Source organism: Sceloporus occidentalis, unplaced genomic scaffold (assembly GCF_023333645.1).
Source record: "Sceloporus occidentalis isolate IW3139 unplaced genomic scaffold, rSceOcc1.0.p SCAF_32, whole genome shotgun sequence".
NCBI classification, from domain to species: Eukaryota; Metazoa; Chordata; class Lepidosauria; order Squamata; family Phrynosomatidae; genus Sceloporus; species Sceloporus occidentalis.
The window spans coordinates 1293704-1314223 of NW_028317012.1; the positions used below are offsets into that span (position 1 = coordinate 1293704).

The 20520-nt window shown below is 41.3% G+C and overlaps 3 protein-coding genes across 3 annotated transcripts; 1 reads left to right on the forward strand and 2 right to left on the reverse strand.

Moving 5' to 3' along the window:
* Positions 1-852: 852 nt before the first annotated feature.
* LOC149298453 (lysosomal phospholipase A and acyltransferase-like) lies at positions 853-4887 on the reverse strand. Its single transcript, XM_089487286.1, has 6 exons — positions 4770-4887; positions 3210-3366; positions 2834-2952; positions 2445-2543; positions 1824-2048; positions 853-1364 (listed from the first exon to the last, which is right to left on the reverse strand). Exons 1-6 carry the CDS (start codon positions 4885-4887, stop codon positions 853-855), a joined length of 1230 nt encoding a protein of 409 aa, XP_089343412.1.
* Positions 4888-6565: 1678 nt separating this feature from the next.
* On the reverse strand, positions 6566-8143 carry LOC149298454 (putative ATP-dependent RNA helicase DDX28). The gene has a single exon (XM_089487287.1). It carries the CDS (start codon positions 8141-8143, stop codon positions 6566-6568), a length of 1578 nt encoding a protein of 525 aa, XP_089343413.1.
* A 203-nt stretch (positions 8144-8346) lies between these two features.
* Positions 8347-18072, forward strand: LOC149298455 (tRNA-dihydrouridine(20) synthase [NAD(P)+]-like). Its single transcript, XM_089487288.1, has 16 exons — positions 8347-8357; positions 9190-9316; positions 9654-9699; positions 9806-9897; positions 10204-10247; positions 12096-12156; positions 12641-12688; positions 12985-13050; positions 13276-13346; positions 14249-14335; positions 15546-15714; positions 15868-15989; positions 16468-16626; positions 16896-16983; positions 17440-17513; positions 17850-18072. Exons 1-16 carry the CDS (start codon positions 8347-8349, stop codon positions 18070-18072), a joined length of 1488 nt encoding a protein of 495 aa, XP_089343414.1.
* Positions 18073-20520: the final 2448 nt, after the last annotated feature.

A 20520-nucleotide genomic window follows, 5' to 3' on the forward strand; every position in this document is an offset into this window, starting at 1 on the left:
TAAACTTGTGCAGTATAAAAATACTTATTGGTTAAGAGTTCACATTTGTCACAGAGAAACATTTATATACATATCAGTAAAGAGTACGACCTCATTCGCAATACACATGGTATGTGAAATGTAAACACTTCCTACATTCTCATAAATATGGTTAAGAAAGACTAAGCAATTGGTTGGCGCTAAGCATTTAGTGGTGGTGAAGGAGTGGAAGAGGTAATCCAGTGCCACATTCAGACTCATTGAAATGTAGTCGGGGGGGGGGGGGGGGGTAGAAGCTACGTATTCCTGGGGCAAACAAGCAAGCACTCCTGCTTCCTTGCAAGCCTTAATTACGAACAAGCGAGAGCAGCAGGGCTGGAGCCCATCACAAATTTATGAATGGCGCAGCCAAGCCCCAGAAGACTAATCTCCTTCAGCACGTTCCCTCACATGATAGAGAACAAGGCCTTTACTATCTCCCCAAATACTCACTTGCTTATGCGGTGATGTATACAGCCATAGTCACCGAAAACATGGACATCACCAAGCATATTGCCCGACGCTGCTTCCATTGAGAGATATACATCTCTAGATCTAGCTCACATACACAGTAACTAATGAATATAAGAGTCTGTATGGACTTGTGTACTATAAGCAGCTGTGCAAGTAATAATTTACCCAAAATGGTGAAAAACACAGCTAATAGCCTTCATGATGTGCATAGGGAACAACAAGTGCCACCGAAAAACAACACTGCCGGGGGCAAGTATGTGTGTTTTCAGTGCGGCAACATTTAGTTTTCAACCCAAACTGCTACAACATAACAACCAAGGCTAACAACTAAGTCAGTCATTTTCTAATTTAATAAGAGTGTTAAACTCCAAGAAGGACCTGTTTCACGTAGGCTATTGTTGTTAGATTTGACAGCATGGCAAGATGTTCATTCCCTGGCAGCTCAACAACATATACTTTCTGCTTCTGTCTGTTCTTCCATCTCATGCATTGTAAGGCACTCTCTATGTTTACTGTTCCATCTCCTGGTCCATAAATTATATTGGGGTCCTTATCAGGGAATGAATCGTATAAGAATGAATCAGGTGTGTCTACCCCTGTGCCGTACAGGCAGTGTACCTCCACCCCTGGAGGAGTTAGTGAAGAGATTAGTTCCTCTGTCTCTCTCCTCATTATCCATCCATCCTCAAAGCCTATATCACTATAGAATTTCTGGTAATCTTTCAGAGTGTAGTTGGTGGTCGGGGTGCGTATAAAAACCTTGTCATGAGGCCACGAGTTGTTATACGGAAGTAGCCAATTTGTGGTTACAGCAGATCTTTGCTGGTCCCGGATCCTCAACGAACTGATGACAGGAATGCGATTGTTATCCCCTGGAAAACAAACATGGCAAACATTTTAAACCGGAAAAAGATTTCATAGTATAACTCGATTACAGGACATAACATTTCTAATTATATGAATTAAAGGCATGAACTGGTTATACATCTCTTTGCTGGAAAAATGAGAGAAAGTTTGAAATAATGCCATTATAAATCTGTTCAGAATCTCTATTTCAGGCAATTCTTACGGTATAGAATAATTAAAGCAATATTATATTCAAATTTTTGAATACTCAACACTGCATGTGTTGATTAATAAGGGTGACATTTTATTTTATTGCCTATTGATGCCCTTCTTTCAGGCAGCATAAAAATGTTCCTCACACAGTGTGAATTTGGATTTTAGTATGTAAATTATGTTGCGATGCCACAGAGAAGAATCAAAATGTGATAGCGTTACCACACGCACCTATATAGGTTATATCATAACATGGAAAGAAATGTATGTACCTGAAGCAAGAACGCGGAGAGTTTTGGCCACACCGCCCCATGGCGCTCCAAGAGCTACAAATGAGTGGATGTATTTATCTTTCCATTCCTGGGTCTGATGGTTAAGGAAATAAAGTGTGTATAGATTTCCCATGCTGTGTGCGATCAGCACCACGGGACTACCGTAGGTTTCATACATGGTCTCCACCAGCTTCTGCAGAGCCACAAAGTACTCTCCGTTCTCATCTAAGGGAGAAAACGGTCACCGCATTAGACTATAGCACACAGTACCCTCCCAGCTAAAATAAGACATGTACGCAAAGTTACAAATTTGTGAAGACATCCAGCCAACGAATGAAAATGTGAATGAATGAAATTTTTTTGCATTAGAAGGAAAACCTAGAACAAAACTAGATGCAAGGGCCAAGCAAGAATATCCTTACATCAACCAATGTATATGTTATTTGCAAGAGAGATGCCTTAGAGCCGATGCCAACCAGCCAAAATAGTTGAAACCGATTAAATCACTTATGTTCGTAGCTACAATAATCACGGTCTGTTTAGGTTTTGAGGTTCCTTTTTATATAACGTTACTTGGAAACAAATAATGTGCCAACCACGTGGGTATTCAATGAGACTTACTGGGAGCTTTGCGCCAGTCATAAGGAGCGCCTCTTACATTCTGGTCACGTACGTAGCCCCAATTCACCATATTCTGCACCAGCGTGTTAAAATATATACCTGCAAAAGAGAGAAGTTTAAAATGCTACACCGTACGTATTTCTGAAAAAACATATGTATGCGATAAGTCACCTATATTACATAAAGAGGACAAGACACATTTTAACCTTTACCCCAGAATATGCATTAGTGAATCTCTAGTTGCTAGACTCCAACTTGCAAACTGAATAACTGCTCCGTCTTGTTCTGCCACTTTAAACAAGCCTTATAATAAGCATTCTGAAAGTCACAGGGAGATCATTTCATTTTCCTATTTGACTGCAATGTCTAGATAACAATATGTTACTCACCCACGCTTCGTTTGCTAGGATCAAGAAACTCCAAAGGATAAGTCTGCCCAAATCCTGGTACTCTTATATCCACCCCTTCGGGAGGGCTTGTGCTTTTACTTGTGACGTTGTAAATCAACCTAGAGGAGGTCAGAAATTGAATTAAAAAAGTAAATTAAAATAGTATTTTAGTGAATTTAAAAAAAAAAGAAAAAGAAAAATGGCGGATCATGTGACTGCATGCTGATCTGATTTAGCTGCCATGAAATCTTTTACATATTACAGGCAGCTGGATTAGACCCAATTGGCAGCATTTACACCCGGTTTCAAGAGTGAATGAAAGATTAATTCCAGAGATAACGGCAAACGTAGTTTACGACTCGCGGTAGGGTCCTACCTGATGTTATCTATCCAGCAGTCAATAACTAAAGGCAGCAACAATTCCCAATTCAGCCACAAAGTGAAGTAGTAGTCCGTCTTCTTAGAGCACATGTAATGCACAACTGAAGGTTTATCCAGCTTTGCTTCCAGTTGGTTTCCCAGATCACCTGGAACTGTGGGGAAAAAAAAATACGGTACATGCCTTAATTAACATTATGCATTAGAAAAGAGAAAATGTCACCATGAGCTGTGCAAGAGAAGACCAACCGGGCACGGATTCTTTTATCCTGAGAACGGTTACCCCCTGAGAAGTTATATAGATCAGTGCAGGTCTATGTATCCAAGACGCTGGTGTGTGCATGCGCTTCACTGAGTGCTGGCTTATCAATGTTCTCTGGAAGGGCAAGCTTGGTCACATACATTGTCATGAAAGTAAATTTAAATTGCGTCATAAAGAGAATTTACACAATATCAAACCACAGGAAGTTGAAAAGATAAATGAGAATCATCAACAACAACAACGTGTAACAGGCGATCTTAGCTTCTCTATGGTTACTGTCACAAAATGGGCAAAAACATCTTGGTGCAAAGAAAACCCAGATAGGGACGGCAAAGGGCTGCAGAGGCTCTGGCTGCTATACAGAGCAGGTTGTCGGGAGAGCCCGTGGCAAGGAAAAGATCAAGGGGGGGGGGGGGGGGGGGGGGTGTGTGTGTGTGTGTGTGTGTGTGTGTGTGTGTGTGTGTGTGTGTGTGTGTGTGTGTGTGTGTGTGTGTGTGTGTGTGTGTGTGTGTGTGTGTGTGTGTGTGTGTGTGTGTGTGTGTGTGTGTGTGTGTGTGTGTGTGTGTGTGTGTGTGTGTGTGTGTGTGTGTGTGTGTGTGTGTGTGTGTGTGTCCCCATAATCTGACATGACATCAACCATCAGCATCCAACTTTCCACCAGATTAACAACAGCATGTGAGGTGGCGTGACCGCAGGTGCCACTTTAATGCAGGATACATGTAAATGCCCGATGTCGGTGACCGGCACGTGTACAGCGCTGCAATATGTGGGGCGTGTAAACCCACATCAGGAATCAGTTACACGTCCCACATTCAGGAGGGCACAGCTTTACACGTGTGAAACGCACGCCTGCTTTAACAATGGCTGAAATGTTTACATCCACAAAATGTGTAACTGATGGGTAACTCATGTTACACATACATACATATATTATATATACATACACACACACAGATTATTGGGATCATAATCAAATGAAGGACACCAATTACCCAGAACTGCCCCCTTCAGGGTAATTCAGGGATCGATTCTGCCATTGTGTCCTCTATTCATAGAGATAGCCAGAGAACAAAGTACTTTCTGCTTCATGTTGTCAAAACTATCATAAAAATGTAACAATACCAATAATAACAACAATACTAATAACAATAAAACCAGACTTCAGTGAGTAACCCAATAAGCCCTTACAGATCACATGATCGGGTCCTGAATTGCGTAATAGGTTAGGCTTTTACGTTAGGCACAATAGATCTTTTTATACTGATGTCATTTTTCATTTACTCCAATATCACTCACCCAGCACTACAGGTGGCCCCGGGGAGCAGCCGCCGGCCCCGCATGGAAACGACGAAAGGCCGGCGGGACACACAATGAAGAAGAGGAGAACACTCAGCAATCTCACCCCGAGAGACATTTCCGCGCGAGCATTCCGCCTGACAACACCCGGGACAAATAAGACACGAGTGGAATGGGCGGAGCTAATGGTTGGGAGGGGAGGAGGGGTTAAAGTTAATACTGAAGAGATAATGGCGTAGTCTTCCGGGAAGAAGGAAAAAGCTCGTGATCAGGGTGTCAATAAATAACTACAACGCCCCGAAACGAAAGGGAAGACGGAAAGTAACTGGAAATCAGTACCGCTAACTTCCTGATAGCCCTGCCACAACAGGACGTGACATTCACCGGCCCGACCAATCAGAGCTCACAGGCCAAAGCAGCTGATCCAGAGAACACCATTCACGCTGTTCCTGTGCGCGTGATCGATTATTAATACTTACACATTGAAAAAATACAATGCCCTAAGGTGACGTGCTGTAGTAAACAGATTCTATTAGTGACCTATTAATAAAGCATGTCACACGCGCTGCTGCGGGACACTCGGCTTTTTCTTCTGAAATTATTTCTTTTAAGCAGCATTAAAGTAACACTGAAGACACTTTGTGTATAATGGGCAATTGTGCTGTAAAGTGTGGTGCAGTCACTATAGCAACCAGTGCACTGGTGATTGCTGCTCATATTGTCTACATGGTTGTAGAAACCCGTTTATGTTGTTTATATAAAGTTTATTTTGGATTTTATTGCTGTGATACACTCATTGTCTGAAATAATTCTTCGACTCTTTAACACATACCTCCCAACAGTAGTGATTTTCTCAGGACAGTACTGATTTTCAGGCACTGGAGTTGTTGCAGCATTGACTTCCATTGACACATTTGTCCTGATTTGGACGATTGAAATGTTCATGGGTATGTCGCTTGTGAACAGGTACACATGGTGTGTATGTAGAACTGCTGTCTGGTAAAATAATAACTTCAATGTATAGGATGCATAAACTGACAGAGGGAATGTAATAGCGCCACAGAATCTGCTGGCACGCTATCTATAACATGTAAAGAAACCGTGATGTGGGGCTAACAAGAACCCGACAGTTTTCTATTAACACGCAGCAAAATCTGGTGTGATCAGCAAATTAAGCTTACGCTTACGTACCTAACCGAATGCTATAACCTTTGAATGTAAACAAGATAAAAGGCCTTGTATTTTCTAAACGGCAACATCATGTGTTTATTCTATGCTTAAGAATGATACGGTAGACAGACAGGACTGCCTAGTGGTACTGTCCTCAGCCACAATAAATACAAAGTTAATCTTTGTCAAACAAAGCAATGCGATAACTTATATTTACTAGAGATAAACCATCCTTAAATATATATATCCACTATAGAGGTCTCAGAGGGATAAGCCCTTCAGGGTCATCATCCACAATTACCTCTTAGCTACAGACTTTGGTAATCTATGCTATTTTATGGGAAGACATACAGAAATAAATGTAGTCATTTTTAATGTTATCCTTGCCCTAATTCTCTTATTTTTGTTATTCCAGTGCTCCAAACGCAAAAGGCTATAATAATATTTCTTGTAATAATAAGAAGAAATGACTATACGTTTATTTTCAGGGATGCCGTAATTGAAAATGAAAATGACAAAAAAAATATAGAACACAGAGTTTCTTTACAACAATATAAATATATAACGCTGTGGTTGGCTTTTTTTATGTCCATATCTGAATCTCAGACAATGAGTGGTTGAGTCTCTTAGTTTTCTTTGCGAATTGGATCTTTAATTGTGGAATCATTTACAGCAGACTCCATTCCAAAAAGGCTACTTCTTTTGCGGGCTGCGGTTTCAATTTTCTGTACTAATTCGACATCCCAGAGATGAGTAACAAAACTCACCACACTGCCTTGTCTTTCACTGCCAAGTCTTCCAACCCTACCGGCCCTGTGGAGATAATCCTGGAGGGTCGCCGGAAAATCATAATTCACTACGACCTTTACGTTTAGACTGTCCAAGCCCCTGGAAGCTAAATCAGTGCAGATCAGAACGCCCGAGTCTCCCTTCTGAAAGGACTGGAAAATGCCACTACGCATAGCCGCTGGCATAAGACCCTGGAGACGAGAATGCTTTATCAAGTGATCATCCAAAATGTAACCCAACCAGTTCACAGTGCTGGAGCTATTGCAAAAGACCAAGACTCCAGATCCTTGACCCTCTATAGCCTGTTTCTTCAGTATGTTGAGCAGCTCTGGCACTTTATCTTCTCCTTTAAGCTTCATAAAGGTATGCTGAACATGAGGCATGAGAAAATGCAGTCGCTTGCTTTTAATGGTACTGATTTTGCCCAGGTCAATCATCTTGCCTAGCGCTTGAAGAACACCTCTAGGAAAGGTGGCACCAACAGCCACCAGCTGGGGCTTCCTCTCTGGGACATGAACATCACTTTCAGAAGCTAACAAAGTCTGCATGAGGATGTTCTCTACCACTTCAGAGAAGGTGTTGTCAAATAGCGTGTCTACCTCATCTAGAACCACGCACCTTAAACTTGCCAGGCTAACAGTGTCTCTTTTTAGAGCTTTCCAGAGGGCACCTGGGGTGGCCACCAAAATGTCCACTGGGCCCCTACTCAACTGTCTGTCCACTGCCCCAAGCCCTCTTCCCCCACCTACTGTGCTCACTGTCAGCCCAAGTTGTGCGCATAGGTTTGTGGCTACAGATGAAACTTGGTTGGCAAGTTCTCTGGAAGGCACAAGTATAAGATTACAAGGATCTTGGGACTCACTAGTTGTTTTGTGAGTAAGGAGCTGCTGGATGATGGGCAGCAGGTAGCCCAGAGTCTTCCCACTACCTGTCTCCGCTGCACATAATATGTTTTTGCCCGACATCATAACGGGAATGGCCTGTGTCTGCACCCATGTGGGGTATTTTATTCCCAAAAGAGAAAGGGCTGCGATCACTTCCTTATCCAATGCCATTGACTGGAAAGTGCATAGTGCGTTCGGTCCGGGGCACTGCTCGTTTTGACGCTCGATGGTGAAATAATCCCCTCGGGATAAACGGTGTTTCCAGCCTTTGCTCACCAGGGCAGGATAAACCCACTGCCCGCAAGTCTCTCCAGCAGGCTGGTTAAGCTCCCGTCTCCGAGCGCTGATCAGGAGCTTCCCTGCCCTCGGGGTCACCACGGGCCCGGCATTAGATTCCCTGCTCCGCTTTTCCGCCAGCAGTTGACTTCTCCGCGGGACACGAATCACCGGCACAGCCACCGACGAAGTGGCTCGACGCAGAAAGGCTGAAGGGATCCTCGCCCGGAGCAAAACCAAGCCGACGCTCAACATACTAAACCCGCATTGACAGGAAACTCACTGTCCTTCCGCAAGATCGTGTGGGGAAAACTGTCGCATGAGGACAACACGGGCGCACAGGAAGTGACGTTCCCCTGATACCCACGTGCAGCGCACCGGGAAGTTCTCTGCTGAGAAAGGTAGGAACATTGGTGCATTTTGCTTTTGTTTTTGTTGATGTGTGACAGTTTGCCACAATGAGCCACAAGTATGTGTACCTGCATTCATCTTTTATAAGGCTCACAGGGTCACTCCTTTGGGGTAACTGTGTGTCCTATATGCATTTGCTTGTCATCATGGCTCATCACCCTAGGCTTCCACCTACTGTGCCTTTATGACAGTGATTGCCTGACACCCCCAGCACACCGATAGTGAGTGGCATTCATATTAACTAACATAAATCTTTATTGGAATATCTTGGCAAAGCTTTAAAGCAGCGGTTCTCAACCTGTGGGTTGCGACCCCTTTGGGGGTAGAATTGCCCTTTCACAGGGGTCGCCTAACACCATCGGAAAACACATATTTCACAATATATAATTACATAATTTTATGGTTGGGGGTCACCACAACATGAGGAACTGTATTAAAGGGTCACGGCATTAGGAGGGTTGAGAACCACTGCTTTAAAGTAAAGATCTGATCATAATGTCTCCGGTAGGTGCCGCACGTTATGCCCACTTCATGCCCATACTTCATCCGTTGCTGAGTCTGTTACATTCTTGAAGGGTTGTGGTCTTTGTGACAGCGGTCCCCCGGAATACAAATCTAGTACTGATTATACACATGCTGACAAGGATTGCAATAAAAATGGATAATAAATTTATTTTATTAATTTATCAATTTCAGTTTATTCTGCAAAAACGCAGACAACAAATAGTGTAAAACACACTCGGGAGTAACCTTTTGTTGGATTAACACTGACACATATAATAAACCGTTTACAGCGACAATGATGCGTCCTCCTAACCATGCCTTTCACTGCTCGTTTGTATCATGTGCTGTAACCTGGCTGGTATTTGTTTCGTTTTGTTTCAATTTAGGTTTTATAAGAAAATAATGGGGCTCTGTTTTTGCAACAAAACCATCCTGGCTCCAATGGTTCGAGTTGGGACACTTCCTATGCGCCTCCTTGCTCTTGAGTATGGTGCGGATATTGTGTACTGCGAGGTAAGACAGCGTCTGTGAGTCTGATTTGATCTTTATATCTGATAACCCTTTGATAATTAGCAAATATCTTGCATGAACACATCAACTGCAGAAGCCCCCCATGCATCGGCAAAGGGGCACCATGGCTGCATGTGATGGCTGGAGTGTGCCTTTAATGTGTTGTTTAAGCACCTTTTAATAAATCCCTTGGATTTTATATGCACACATTTATATCCGATGTATACACACATTGCTGTTTGTATGTGGCCTGTAAATACCAAGCAATAATAAAAGTGTCTGCATATAACAATGACCAATCCCTCTTTATAACACTTCTTTTTCCAATTTATTTCCTTAGGAATTAGTAGATCTAAAGATGCTGCAGTGCAAACGAGTGGTTAATGGTAAGAAGTTTAAATCCCATCTTCTAAACGGGTGCATTTTCTACTTTAAGCTACATAAACAAACAGGTCTTCCTTAATGGCTGATTTTCTCTGGTCTCGTTAACAGAGGTTCTTCAGACTGTGGACTATGTGGCTCCCACTGAAAGAGTTGTTTTCCAGACATGTGAGAAGGAAAGAGATCGTGTTGTTTTCCAAATGGTGAGACATTATATATCTGGGGTCATTTGTCAAATTGAGAAGTGGACCATGTTTTAAGTGCATGTTGTGTAAGCTATTTTTTTATACTGCTTTTCCCTGAGTGCGATCACACGTAGCTTCCCTCAGATCTTCTTTACCTTTCTGGTAATTGCTTTGTGCCCTAAGTTGGCTGCGTTAAACACTTTATAAAGGCATGTGATTGTTCGTCCTGATTGAACACTGTTAGATAATAACAGAATGAATATGGATCCCTTTAATGGCAGTGGCCGGGAGAATGTTAAACTATTATCCTTTATCTTTATCTAGGGAACAGCTGATGCAGAAAGAGCCCTCGCTGTAGCCAAACTTGTGTAAGTCAAAAATAACTTGCAATCACACTGGTAACAGTGAATGTTATATCTTAATTTATTAGTGATTACGGAACAGGGACTTCTTTTCCTAATGTTATCATATCTATTGTAGCCCAATCCATTAGTATTTCTGTATGACAGGAGTTATTGTACCACCCCTTTATTATATGGGGTGTACAATAGTACAGTAAGTGTACAGTAAATCTGTTAGTGCTTTAACAATGTTATGTAGAGACATGCAAATAAGGCGGAAGGATTGCTTACCCCAGGGCTTGACAAATTTGTTGTGAATCTAGGCGCCAGCTAAAAAAATTAGGCGCCAGGGTTTTTCTTTTAAACTAACAGTTGGTTAGGAATGATCTGATCATCATCAGCCCACTTACTAAACTCACAGCATTTGACCTGGAAGCACCCTGGACTTTCAGGTCAGTGCTGGTTTTCGATGTTTTTTTTTATTATTATTTTTTTTTGATAATTATTTTTGTAACGCTTTCAGTGCTGATGTTCCATGGGAGCACAGCATTGACTGATATTTAGTCCCCACAAGCTTGTGGGGGCAAATGTTAACCCCTGCAATGGCACGAATGTGTCATACACAATTGTGGAATTGAAGGGGTTAATGCTGCACTGTCGCTCTCATGGAGCGATCAGGCAGCAGGGGAGGGTTGGGGCTGGCCTCCACACTCATGTGGAGACCAAAGAGCCCTCTCCCCCTGTCCCTGAAGCTGCCTCTGGCAGCTGGGATGCAATTGCTGGTCTATAGAGCAGCCATTGCAGGGGGAGTCTCTGATAACTGCTGTATGCAGGCTTCCATGCCTACAGGAGTCATCAAAGGGCTTGTGGGGGCTCGTTTTTGCTGTTGCTGGCCTGCCTGGGCTTCAGCAGAGCCCCGTACAAAACGGGAATTAACCCCTAAAATGCCACGATTGTGGCATTTAAGGGGTTCACGCTGCACTTTCACTCTCATGGAGCGATCAGGCAGCAGGGGGGTGTTGTGTCAGGTCCCCACACTTGTGTGGGGACCCAATAAACACTCAACCCCCTTTCCTGAAGCTGCCTGCAATCGCGGTTTCAGCCTACAGGATCACTCCGTGGGAGGGATCTCAGGCTCGGGGGCGGGCTCTGAGTGGCTGTGCTGTCTGCCCAGACTCCTGGGCAGACAGCAGCAGTAGCGCCCCCGCGATCACAGGCTGACAAACACCTAGTCGCCAGGACAAAATTCTGAGTCGCCATGGCGACCTGGCGCCTGGGATTTGTCGAGCCCTGGCTTACCCATCGTTACATGTCCATGCTTGAATGAGGACCCTTCTCGCTTGCCTAGGCGTAAGAAGGGTATCTTTCTCTGCAGAGCGTTAAACTGCTCTCTGTATTTACTGTCTTCACGTGCGTAGAGCTCATAAAGTTTGCAGGAGTCTGTAGGTTTTGGCGTCTGGACAGGAGCGTTTCTTTTTTGATACGTCAGCATAAATGTTTTTCTTGTTTGCTTGTTCAAACGTGTCCAAACAAATGATGAAAGATGTGAGCCACATTAAGTGTTTGTTTTTTTTAAATTGATATTCTTTCTTTTATTGTTTGGGTTGTTCTATCTCTGCAACTGTTTATATATATATATATATATATATATATAATGATGTTGATTGAAGTATGAAATGTAAGTAATAAATGGAGCAATTTTTATACAAGGTAATGCATATTGTGTAACTGCTGTTTTCTCTAAGATCAGTGACCAAGAAGGAGATGTCGGCTTTTGTTTTACAAAATCGTCTCGTGTGCAACTTCCTTTTTGATAGTAAACATTTGGAATTAAGTAATAAATGCACACTGTAACTGTTGTTTATCTTTGGACAGGGAGGAAGATGTTGCTGCTATCGATGTTAACATGGGTTGTCCGAAAGAATATTCTACCAAGGTACGTATATGATCTTACTGCAAGGAAAGTATGGCCAGACAATATTTGTTTCCATAGCAGGAGTTTTATTATCCCCTATGATACTTGTAAGCTTCAGGGCTCGATGAAAAGCCTTGCTAGTTTACCTATGCATCATATGCCTTTGATCCTCGCCATTACTGGGACTTTGTTTACCAGCTAGTATTGATATACTATATAGTATTGTGCTCATTGTAGAACCTGACATGTTTCTTGTGACTGCAGTCTTCTTCATAGTGGAGAAAGTGTGTTATAATAATAAAAACAAAGTAGGGCAAACCAACTTTTTAAACAAAGTTAACCCATTTAAAAAATTAAATGACCAATATCTTACAACTAATGGGCATCGAAGGGTGTAGCAGGTTATTTAAATAACCTTCGTTGGTAGAACATACAATATATTGAATAGTACGTTGTACGTATAATATACCGCTATAAATTATTAACTATACTCTATACGTTTCAGGGTGGTATGGGGGCAGCTCTGCTATCCTGTCCTGAGAAAATTGAAGAGGTAAATGATAGTTTTGATGTGTTCCAATGTGATTGTCTTTCCGATGAGCTTGTGGATGAATATACCACAAATATATATCATACTTGTATGAGTTTTTTTTATTATTTAAACCTTCGGCAGAAAGAATAAAATCTGCTCAGATTTATTTACTTAAGACACGAGAGCGTGCAGTTACTGTTCTGTCTTAATAGAACAACACCTTTACCTAGCAAATGAAGTCAGTTAGCATTGTGATAGCTGACTATTTTAGTAAGCTAACTATACATGATCCACTCAACTCTTTTTTTTTTTTATAGATACTGAAGACTTTGGTCTCTGGGATTTCCAAACCAGTCACCTGTAAGATTCGCATCCTTCCCTCGGTAAGATCCTTCGTTAGATCTCATTCTCTGTATATCTCATATCTATCTGATATTTTAAGCGTTTGACTTGTTATATATTATCCAAAGCTTTAAAAAGTCATCTGTGTGTCTCAATTGGACCAAGAGTCCATATTATGATTTAGTTTCATTCATGTCTTGCACTTTCTACGAGAACACTACAGTTTAGCAATAGTTTTTAATTGCAAAGAATCTTGTTTGTTTTAGTTGGAAGAAACAATCCGGTTGGTGAAGCTTATCGAAGGAACTGGCGTATCTGCTGTTGCCGTTCATGGAAGGTAAATTTACCTAAGTATAGCGTGTTACACATGATATCTTTACAGAAATGTAATTACATACATCTGCATGTAGAAGAGTAAGATATGCAGAGACGGTGACAATTGTATCTCAATAACAGCACTTTTATATAATATAGTAATATGTTAATATATATATATATAAAACACACCTCCTTGATATTCCTTGAGGACCAAAGATTTAGTGCATTGCTCCCTGTAGTGTATTTTGACCACCTACCCAGTGGAATCGCTAAACCAATAATAAGAATTATGCGTCCCTAGGTAGATATTGCCCTTTAATAGACCTATGATATAGCAGAATAGGAGAAAACAGGTTGTGCACATTGGAAATGTCCCTCTACAGGCCGAGCCTTGTATCGTTTATCAGTACAGCTTATTCTGTGGGTATCATGTACACCGGTAATGGCAGTGACCGGTATTAACAGATATATTGGTATGATATTATGTTTGGGTCTCAAACCACCAGTGATGGATTTATGATGGAAGCTGCCCTCAGTCTCACTAGGGGGTGCTGGGATATGACATCATGTCCCGGGGCTCAGGGGAACATGCAGTGCCGCTTTGGAATACTATGGAGCTTGTGCTGGCTAGACTACTCCACCCTAGACCAGTATATACCACTGCCGACCACCATGTAGTGTTAAATGCTTTGTGTTGTTATTACCGCACACGCACATATATATGTGTCTGTTCCTGCTCTACACTGATGAGATCTAAGAAGATTGAACCAGCTGTAAATAGGTGGAAGTTCTATATATATATCTGTGAATGTGAAACCTGTATATTTTGAATTGGAATTCAATTAGAATGGCATTTTGAATCAACCCGTGTAATTTAAGTGTTGGAAAAGGCATTACATGTTAGTACATTCTTTTTCAAAGGAAGAAGGAAGAAAGACCGCAGCATCCAGTTCACTGCGATGTTATCAGAGCAATTTCAGAAGCAGTATCGATACCTGTGATTGCCAAGTGAGTACAGGCTCTGTTAAGGAAAAGTGGCCAAATACAATGCACTTTAATGTGGAACGGGGATCAGAAGGGGCCACGAAACAAGTTACTGTCAAGATACGATGTGCATTTGTATATTGTGATCTTCTGTCAGATTTCATAGTATGGGGACATTCCATGTTTTCCAGTGCTTTTACTACGTACATTCGGACTGCTGTACAAACAGGACTTTGATGTCCACATCAGAAGTGTGTTTTAGGTCATGATCGTTTTTAAGACGACAGTCTAGGAATTGCTATAAAAGTCAGCTTCCAGAGAAGTACTGATGTTGGCAAAAAGTGTATTCCCAACCCTCCCTGAACACCAGGCAGCTCCACAATCCAAGATGACTTCAAAGCTATTCACGTTGAGATGTGTCCATGCAGATATTGTCAAGAAACTGGTCATTATAATGTCCCAATCATCTTCCTCGATGTCTCTCCATAGATCTGCTCCCCGTTTAGTCCTGTAACCTGGTGGGGAGGGAGCTATCTTGCCAATGAAATGAAGGTAAAACTGTGAGATTATTCCACTTGGTCTGTTGTGCTTCAAGCATGTATTCTTACACATGCTGGGAGTCCTTGTAGGGTTGCCATTGAGTTAGCGGTAGCCATGTATGAAAGCTGCCAGTGCCTACATTGTTACCCAGGCGTGATATGGTAGCTAAACCAAGGTGAAGTAACAGTGATGATAGCGTCATGCTTGATCTTTACCTTTTTAATAAGATGTTTGTCAGTAAGCCTGTAAGTCAGTAAGTCTTTCGTTATGCTGTACAGAGGAAAACGCAGGATGGAGATTCCTTGTGACCAGACGCTAAAAAGTCGTTTAAATCTGTCCAGCCCTGATCTGGCCCATTTTTCCTCTTCACCCTTGTTTCTCTTCTCTTCCTTTAGGAAATGCATTCTTTTCTATTTTGCCTGTTATGATAAATATTATTAGTAGGTTCGCATGGTTTAAACTTCTAAGCATTGCTAATGGTGTTTAAAGTATACAGGCAAACACCACCGAACTATACCCTTTGTAGTATATTTTTGTACTGAAATACATCCATTTTTAAAGATTGTGGTAGTTGGCGCTTTATATATCATCCAATCTCTTGATGGAGCACAGGGACTGATCGGAGTCACGAATGTCATACATGAGTGTATAAGCGTTTAAATTATTTTTTTCTTTTAAATTATGCTTGTTTCAGTGGGGGCTCCCAAGAGATCATCAAAGAATTTGAAGATATAGAGAAATTTCGTTCCGTCACGGGTGCGTCATCAGTCATGGTGGCGCGAGCGGCAATGTGGAACCCTTCTGTCTTCAGAAAGGAGGGACATTTGAACCTGGAGGAAATCATGCGTGATTATATCAAACTCGTGAGTAGAATGTTGGACTGAACTGCGTCACCCGCATATAACTAGCTAGATAAGTAGAAGGGAGCAGGACGCAAGCCAAACTATAGATGTCCGTTAAATCCCTTATCTTCTTTTTTTCCTGTAACTATGATAATGGGTAAATTATTATTTCAGGCATTGCAGTATGACAACCACTACACCAACACAAAGTATTGCCTTTGTCAAATGTTAAGGGACCAACTTGAGTCTCCCATGGGGAAGAGGCTTCATGCTGCTCAGTCAACAGAGGACATCTGGTAAGTTTTTGGTGTTCAATGATATTTAAATACAAAATAAAACTACACAATAATTCAGTTAAAATTAAACCACAAGTAGATGAGTTTTTAGTGTCGTGCGTTCTTAGTTCTGTTTAGTGGTTACTCGGTGGCTGGGGATCAACTTCACTATCCAGAGTTTTGAGGAAACTGTCTGTATTAAATCTCTACTTTCATTCTATGAGTGTTACCTATACGGGCATTATCTGGTTGGCACAGGTTCTCTCCTAATGTCCCCTGGACATATACCCCAGCCTTACCCATGTCATGGAGCAAATATGTTTGCTGAATGGGTGGAGGTCCTTGGTGCCCAAAGTTACCTAGAAAATAAGGTCCTTGATGAGCTTATAAAGTTAATTGGTGTCACCCAGGCCTGGGAAAAAATAACCGAAGACACCAAAATCCATGTATACTGTTACAGATGTTTTTCATAAGGATTCTTTTTTCTTTCTTCTTGTAGTGAAGTATTTGGGATGAGCTCGTTGTATGATAGTTTGAAAGAGTCTTGGGAGTCGAGGAAAACGTCCCTAGCCGTAGAAGAATTGAAGAATTCAACGCAAGAGGATGAAGTGGACGAAGCGGATCCTAGCGTTACACGCATGGCCATCAGATTTGAAAGGTGAGAACAGGTTTTTATTAGAGAAAGGAGTATTGTGTTTTTTGCATTAAAATAACATCACAAGATGCTCTTAATCAAATTACATTGTAAGGATCTCAGTTATAGCATAGCTTCATAATAATAAGTGTCGTAAAGTCCTCCCATAAGTAAATTGGCTCATTTACTGCCAGGATACTTAAGTTATTAAACATCTGCAGTGAGATGTTCTAACCTTGGGGTTGTTGGTGTGTAATTTTTAACGTATATCTCTATATTGTTTAATCTTGTAGGAAGGAGTATCCAGGAAAAATCACTCCTAAAATGCTCCTGTTGGAATGGAGCAGAAGGGAGAAGTTGCCGCAGCCTGTCTATCAAACTGTAAGTTTCGAAATCGGAAACTAACGGTAAACGGGTAAATGAGAGCGAGGGGGGTCGATGGGACATGAGAGGAAGCTTGATTATAAGATAACACGGTTTAAATGGCCTTGAACTATAGAGGGTGGAATAGGCTGGGCCTGATTGTCCATAAAGCATGCAAGACGCCTTCAATGAGCGTCGTCTTTATTTTTTCCGTAGATTCCCAAACCTGCTCCTTATCTTTCTATTGTTCTAAGGAAACTCATTACATTTCTAGGAATAAAACAGTTTAACAGATATGTCGGAGAGAAACACATGGTTGTAATTAATGGCATAACCAGTTGCTGTTGCATTCATATGCTGTCTAGTGGGACAGAAGGACTTCTTTGTTACATTAACACAAGCATAGCTTCTAGAGTACCAACAGTAAGTATACTTTGTGTGTATTATTTATTAATCAATCTTTTTATTTCTTAGGTGCAGCGGCCGCGCGATAGGTTTTTCCGCTCCCTTGTTACAGTGGATGAGAAGAAATATCAGTCCACCATGTGGTGAGTTATGGTTTGATATCAATAAACTCTCTTCTTCAGGAAATATTGTGTCCTCCTGTAACTGTCAGGTTACCCCATAAACACCTGTTGTTTTATTCTTACGTATTTTGTGCATTTTAAGTGCGGGAGAAAACAGTGTTTAGCTTTTTAGAAATTATAAGAAGATTGAAACTATGAAATGGAGCTTTAATGAACAGACCCCACTGAGTTCACTTTATATTTTTGTATATATACTGCTCCTACGTACATGCTTTGTGTGAGTGACAGGCTTCGCTGTTATCTGGTGCCTAGCAATGAGGATATCAGATTTCTCAATTCCTTCTTCCATTACCTCAGGGATAAGTCAAAGAAGTTGGCCGAACAGACTGCAGCTGTTGTATGTCTTCGTACTTTGGGTATAACTGATGGAAAATCGAATGAGAGCGAAAGTGAACTAGTTCGTAAACGAAAGCGTGAACTCCAAGGACCAGTGGAAGACAACGGATGTCCACCTGCAGAAGCACTGAGCAAGAAATTACACCAAAACTGTGACAACAAAGATTGCCCAGAAGAGCTGTAATGGCACGTGCAAAGACTGTTCCTAACTCACCTCCCAGTCAAATCAAGACATGAATTCTAGAATGCATACCGGTTTCTTACATCTAAAATAAAAAGCGATAAGTCGTAGGAAACTGTGGGACCGACTGCAAGGAACACACATGGTCTCCAACGCACAGTGAACTATTCTGTAGGCTTCATGTTTACGTTTTCGAATGTGGTTGGATGGAAGATGTTTCTTCTAGATCCAAATGTGCGTACTCAAGACAAAGGTTTTACTTACATCTTGGGCGAAAACTCGAACTGCATGTCCGTCACAAGTTCCAGTCTAGTATCTGGTTAGAAGATGTCTCTGATACCAGTTAACTCCAGAACTGACTTAAAGATTATAGTCCTTTTTAAATCAAATGGTGCAATCACAATACACGTGTTAATACTAGTATCGACAGTATAATAAAGATAAACGTTATATGTGTGGATATTATGCATATGTTGACCATTTTTCACACATAATAATCATAGTTATGGCAGCTCAAAATATCTTTATAACACTATTGGTTCACAAGTGTTGGGCCTCAAACAAAAGGCCTTCTGTGTGCTGGTATCCGCTTGCTTAATTTATGTGGAGTGCTTGGAATATTTGGATACACAAAATGTTTACATGCAAAAATGCTGCAAAATATACATGTGACCGACCCATTTGTTTAGGTGGCTTTGTCGTTATTTTGCATATGATTACCGATGTGTAGGAGAGTCTCTTGTTGAGATGTACAGGAGCACCCAATGGGCACGTTGGGATAAACCAAGCTTAAAGTTGAACGTCAAGTCAAAAGATCAAGGCAGGCAGAGAGGTCTACGTGAGACTTTGCAATGAGCTGAGGCCTCAACTCACTGACTTCATTATTACTGACCGTTAAGGGCTGAGCTGGTGCTCGATAATGTATAGGTGATCAGTGAGGTGACATTAAGCAAATCTATCTTTACTATGTATTAAACAGGCCAGGCAAGCACTTCTTGCATGAGAGGCTCCCTGTGGTTGACCGAATACACATCGAAATGGGAGAGCTGGAAATACAGTTTGAAACACAAAGAGTTCATCCTGTGAACAGTTATGTGATGACTATTTTTAAGAATCCTTAAGGAAAACTATTTCTTTCCCTCATCATCCACTCATTCAAGCTCTGCTTCCTGATGTCGGTCAGACAGAACTGCCAGGACTTCTTCCTGTTTGCGCATGTACTTACTTCCAGCTCGTTCTCCCCTGGTACCTGGGTTTAAGAGAGAACCCATTGTTTGTGTCTTTACATGTATGAGCTATAAATTCACAACTTTATTTTTTATTGCACATATGAAAGATATTCATTATCTCTGATCGCCTAATCAGTGAGTCAGAGATCTTCTAAAATGAGCATTAATGTTTGATCAACGGTCTCGGCTCTCTCCATCCGCTTCCCACATTCTTTTTTTCTTTAGCTGTTTTTTTTTTTCTCTCTATCACTAAATATAACCTGACAAATGCAGCATGACGCAACCTCTTCCAATTACAAGAATAATATTTATTTTATATCTCAAGTATCTCATAAGAAACCTCAGTCTGTACTTCTCGGAGCCGTATCCTGTTTTCGACCCAGCAGTAAAAACGCGTTCTCCTTTTTCTGTCAGCATTTTATTGTTCTGTTTTTTTTTTTGTTTTTTTTTTTTCTTTTTAAGGCCCCGATATTCATCTTCTTCTTTTGTGGGGCGAGGCGTGGCTTTGCTGCGAGTTCTAGATAACATATATCGGCAGAAACACTTTATATTTTGGGACAGAACCCTTTTGCGAAACACTTTCCTGCAGGAAACGTAATCGCCGAAGTTTAAGGTACAGTCTGTATGTTTGCATTGTTACTATTTCATGGGTGTTCATAGTATTCTAAACTCCAACTTAAAATGATACTCCTTTGTTTGATATTTCTATTATTTGACCTAATTTCCCCCACTGAATTGTTTGCACTGTTTTAATTTCTTGTAAGTTAGTTTTCTTTAGTGTTTTGCAACAATTGCTCACTTGGATACTCGTTATGTTTGTCACAGCCTGAACTGTAACCAGCGTTTAGTACACAAGGAGGTCTATTCACAAAGGCAAAGTAATCGGAGTTGTGGTTTTAAGTTCTTCACCTTGCTAATAATTATGAAGGTTTAACGCAAACACGCTTTTGCTGCTGGGAGGACTCGGCTGGCCCCATATAATGTATATATGTGAGATTTCTTCAAAGTACCCATTCAACTATACATTATACAGGGCTAGATCAGCCCTTCATGCTGGAGAAACCTGCCTGTGATGGTCCTTCATAATGAATAGTGACGTGATGGCGCTAAACCCCCGGATCTCCTGCTAACTGCCCCTTTAGTGAATCTACCAACTATAACCATTGCTTTACATCCTTGTATTTGTAGAGCAGAATAATTGAATTATTGTTCTTTTTGTTTT

Bases quoted from the DNA above. Each gene is read 5' to 3' on its own strand.
- LOC149298453 (XM_089487286.1), bottom strand. From the start codon at position 4,887: ATGTCTCTCGGGGTGAGATTGCTGAGTGTTCTCCTCTTCTTCATTGTG. The intron at 2,544-2,833 runs GTGAGTAACATA...TCTCTTTTGCAG, and splicing joins TCCTAGCAAACGAAGCGTGG to GTATATATTTTAACACGCTG. The intron at 2,049-2,444 runs GTAAGTCTCATT...TTTCTCCCTTAG, and splicing joins TGACTGGCGCAAAGCTCCCA to ATGAGAACGGAGAGTACTTT.
- LOC149298454 (XM_089487287.1), bottom strand. From the start codon at position 8,143: ATGTTGAGCGTCGGCTTGGTTTTGCTCCGGGCGAGGATCCCTTCAGCC.
- LOC149298455 (XM_089487288.1), top strand. The intron at 9,317-9,653 runs GTAAGACAGCGT...TTATTTCCTTAG, and splicing joins CGGATATTGTGTACTGCGAG to GAATTAGTAGATCTAAAGAT. The intron at 15,990-16,467 runs GTAAGTTTTTGG...TTCTTCTTGTAG, and splicing joins CAGTCAACAGAGGACATCTG to TGAAGTATTTGGGATGAGCT.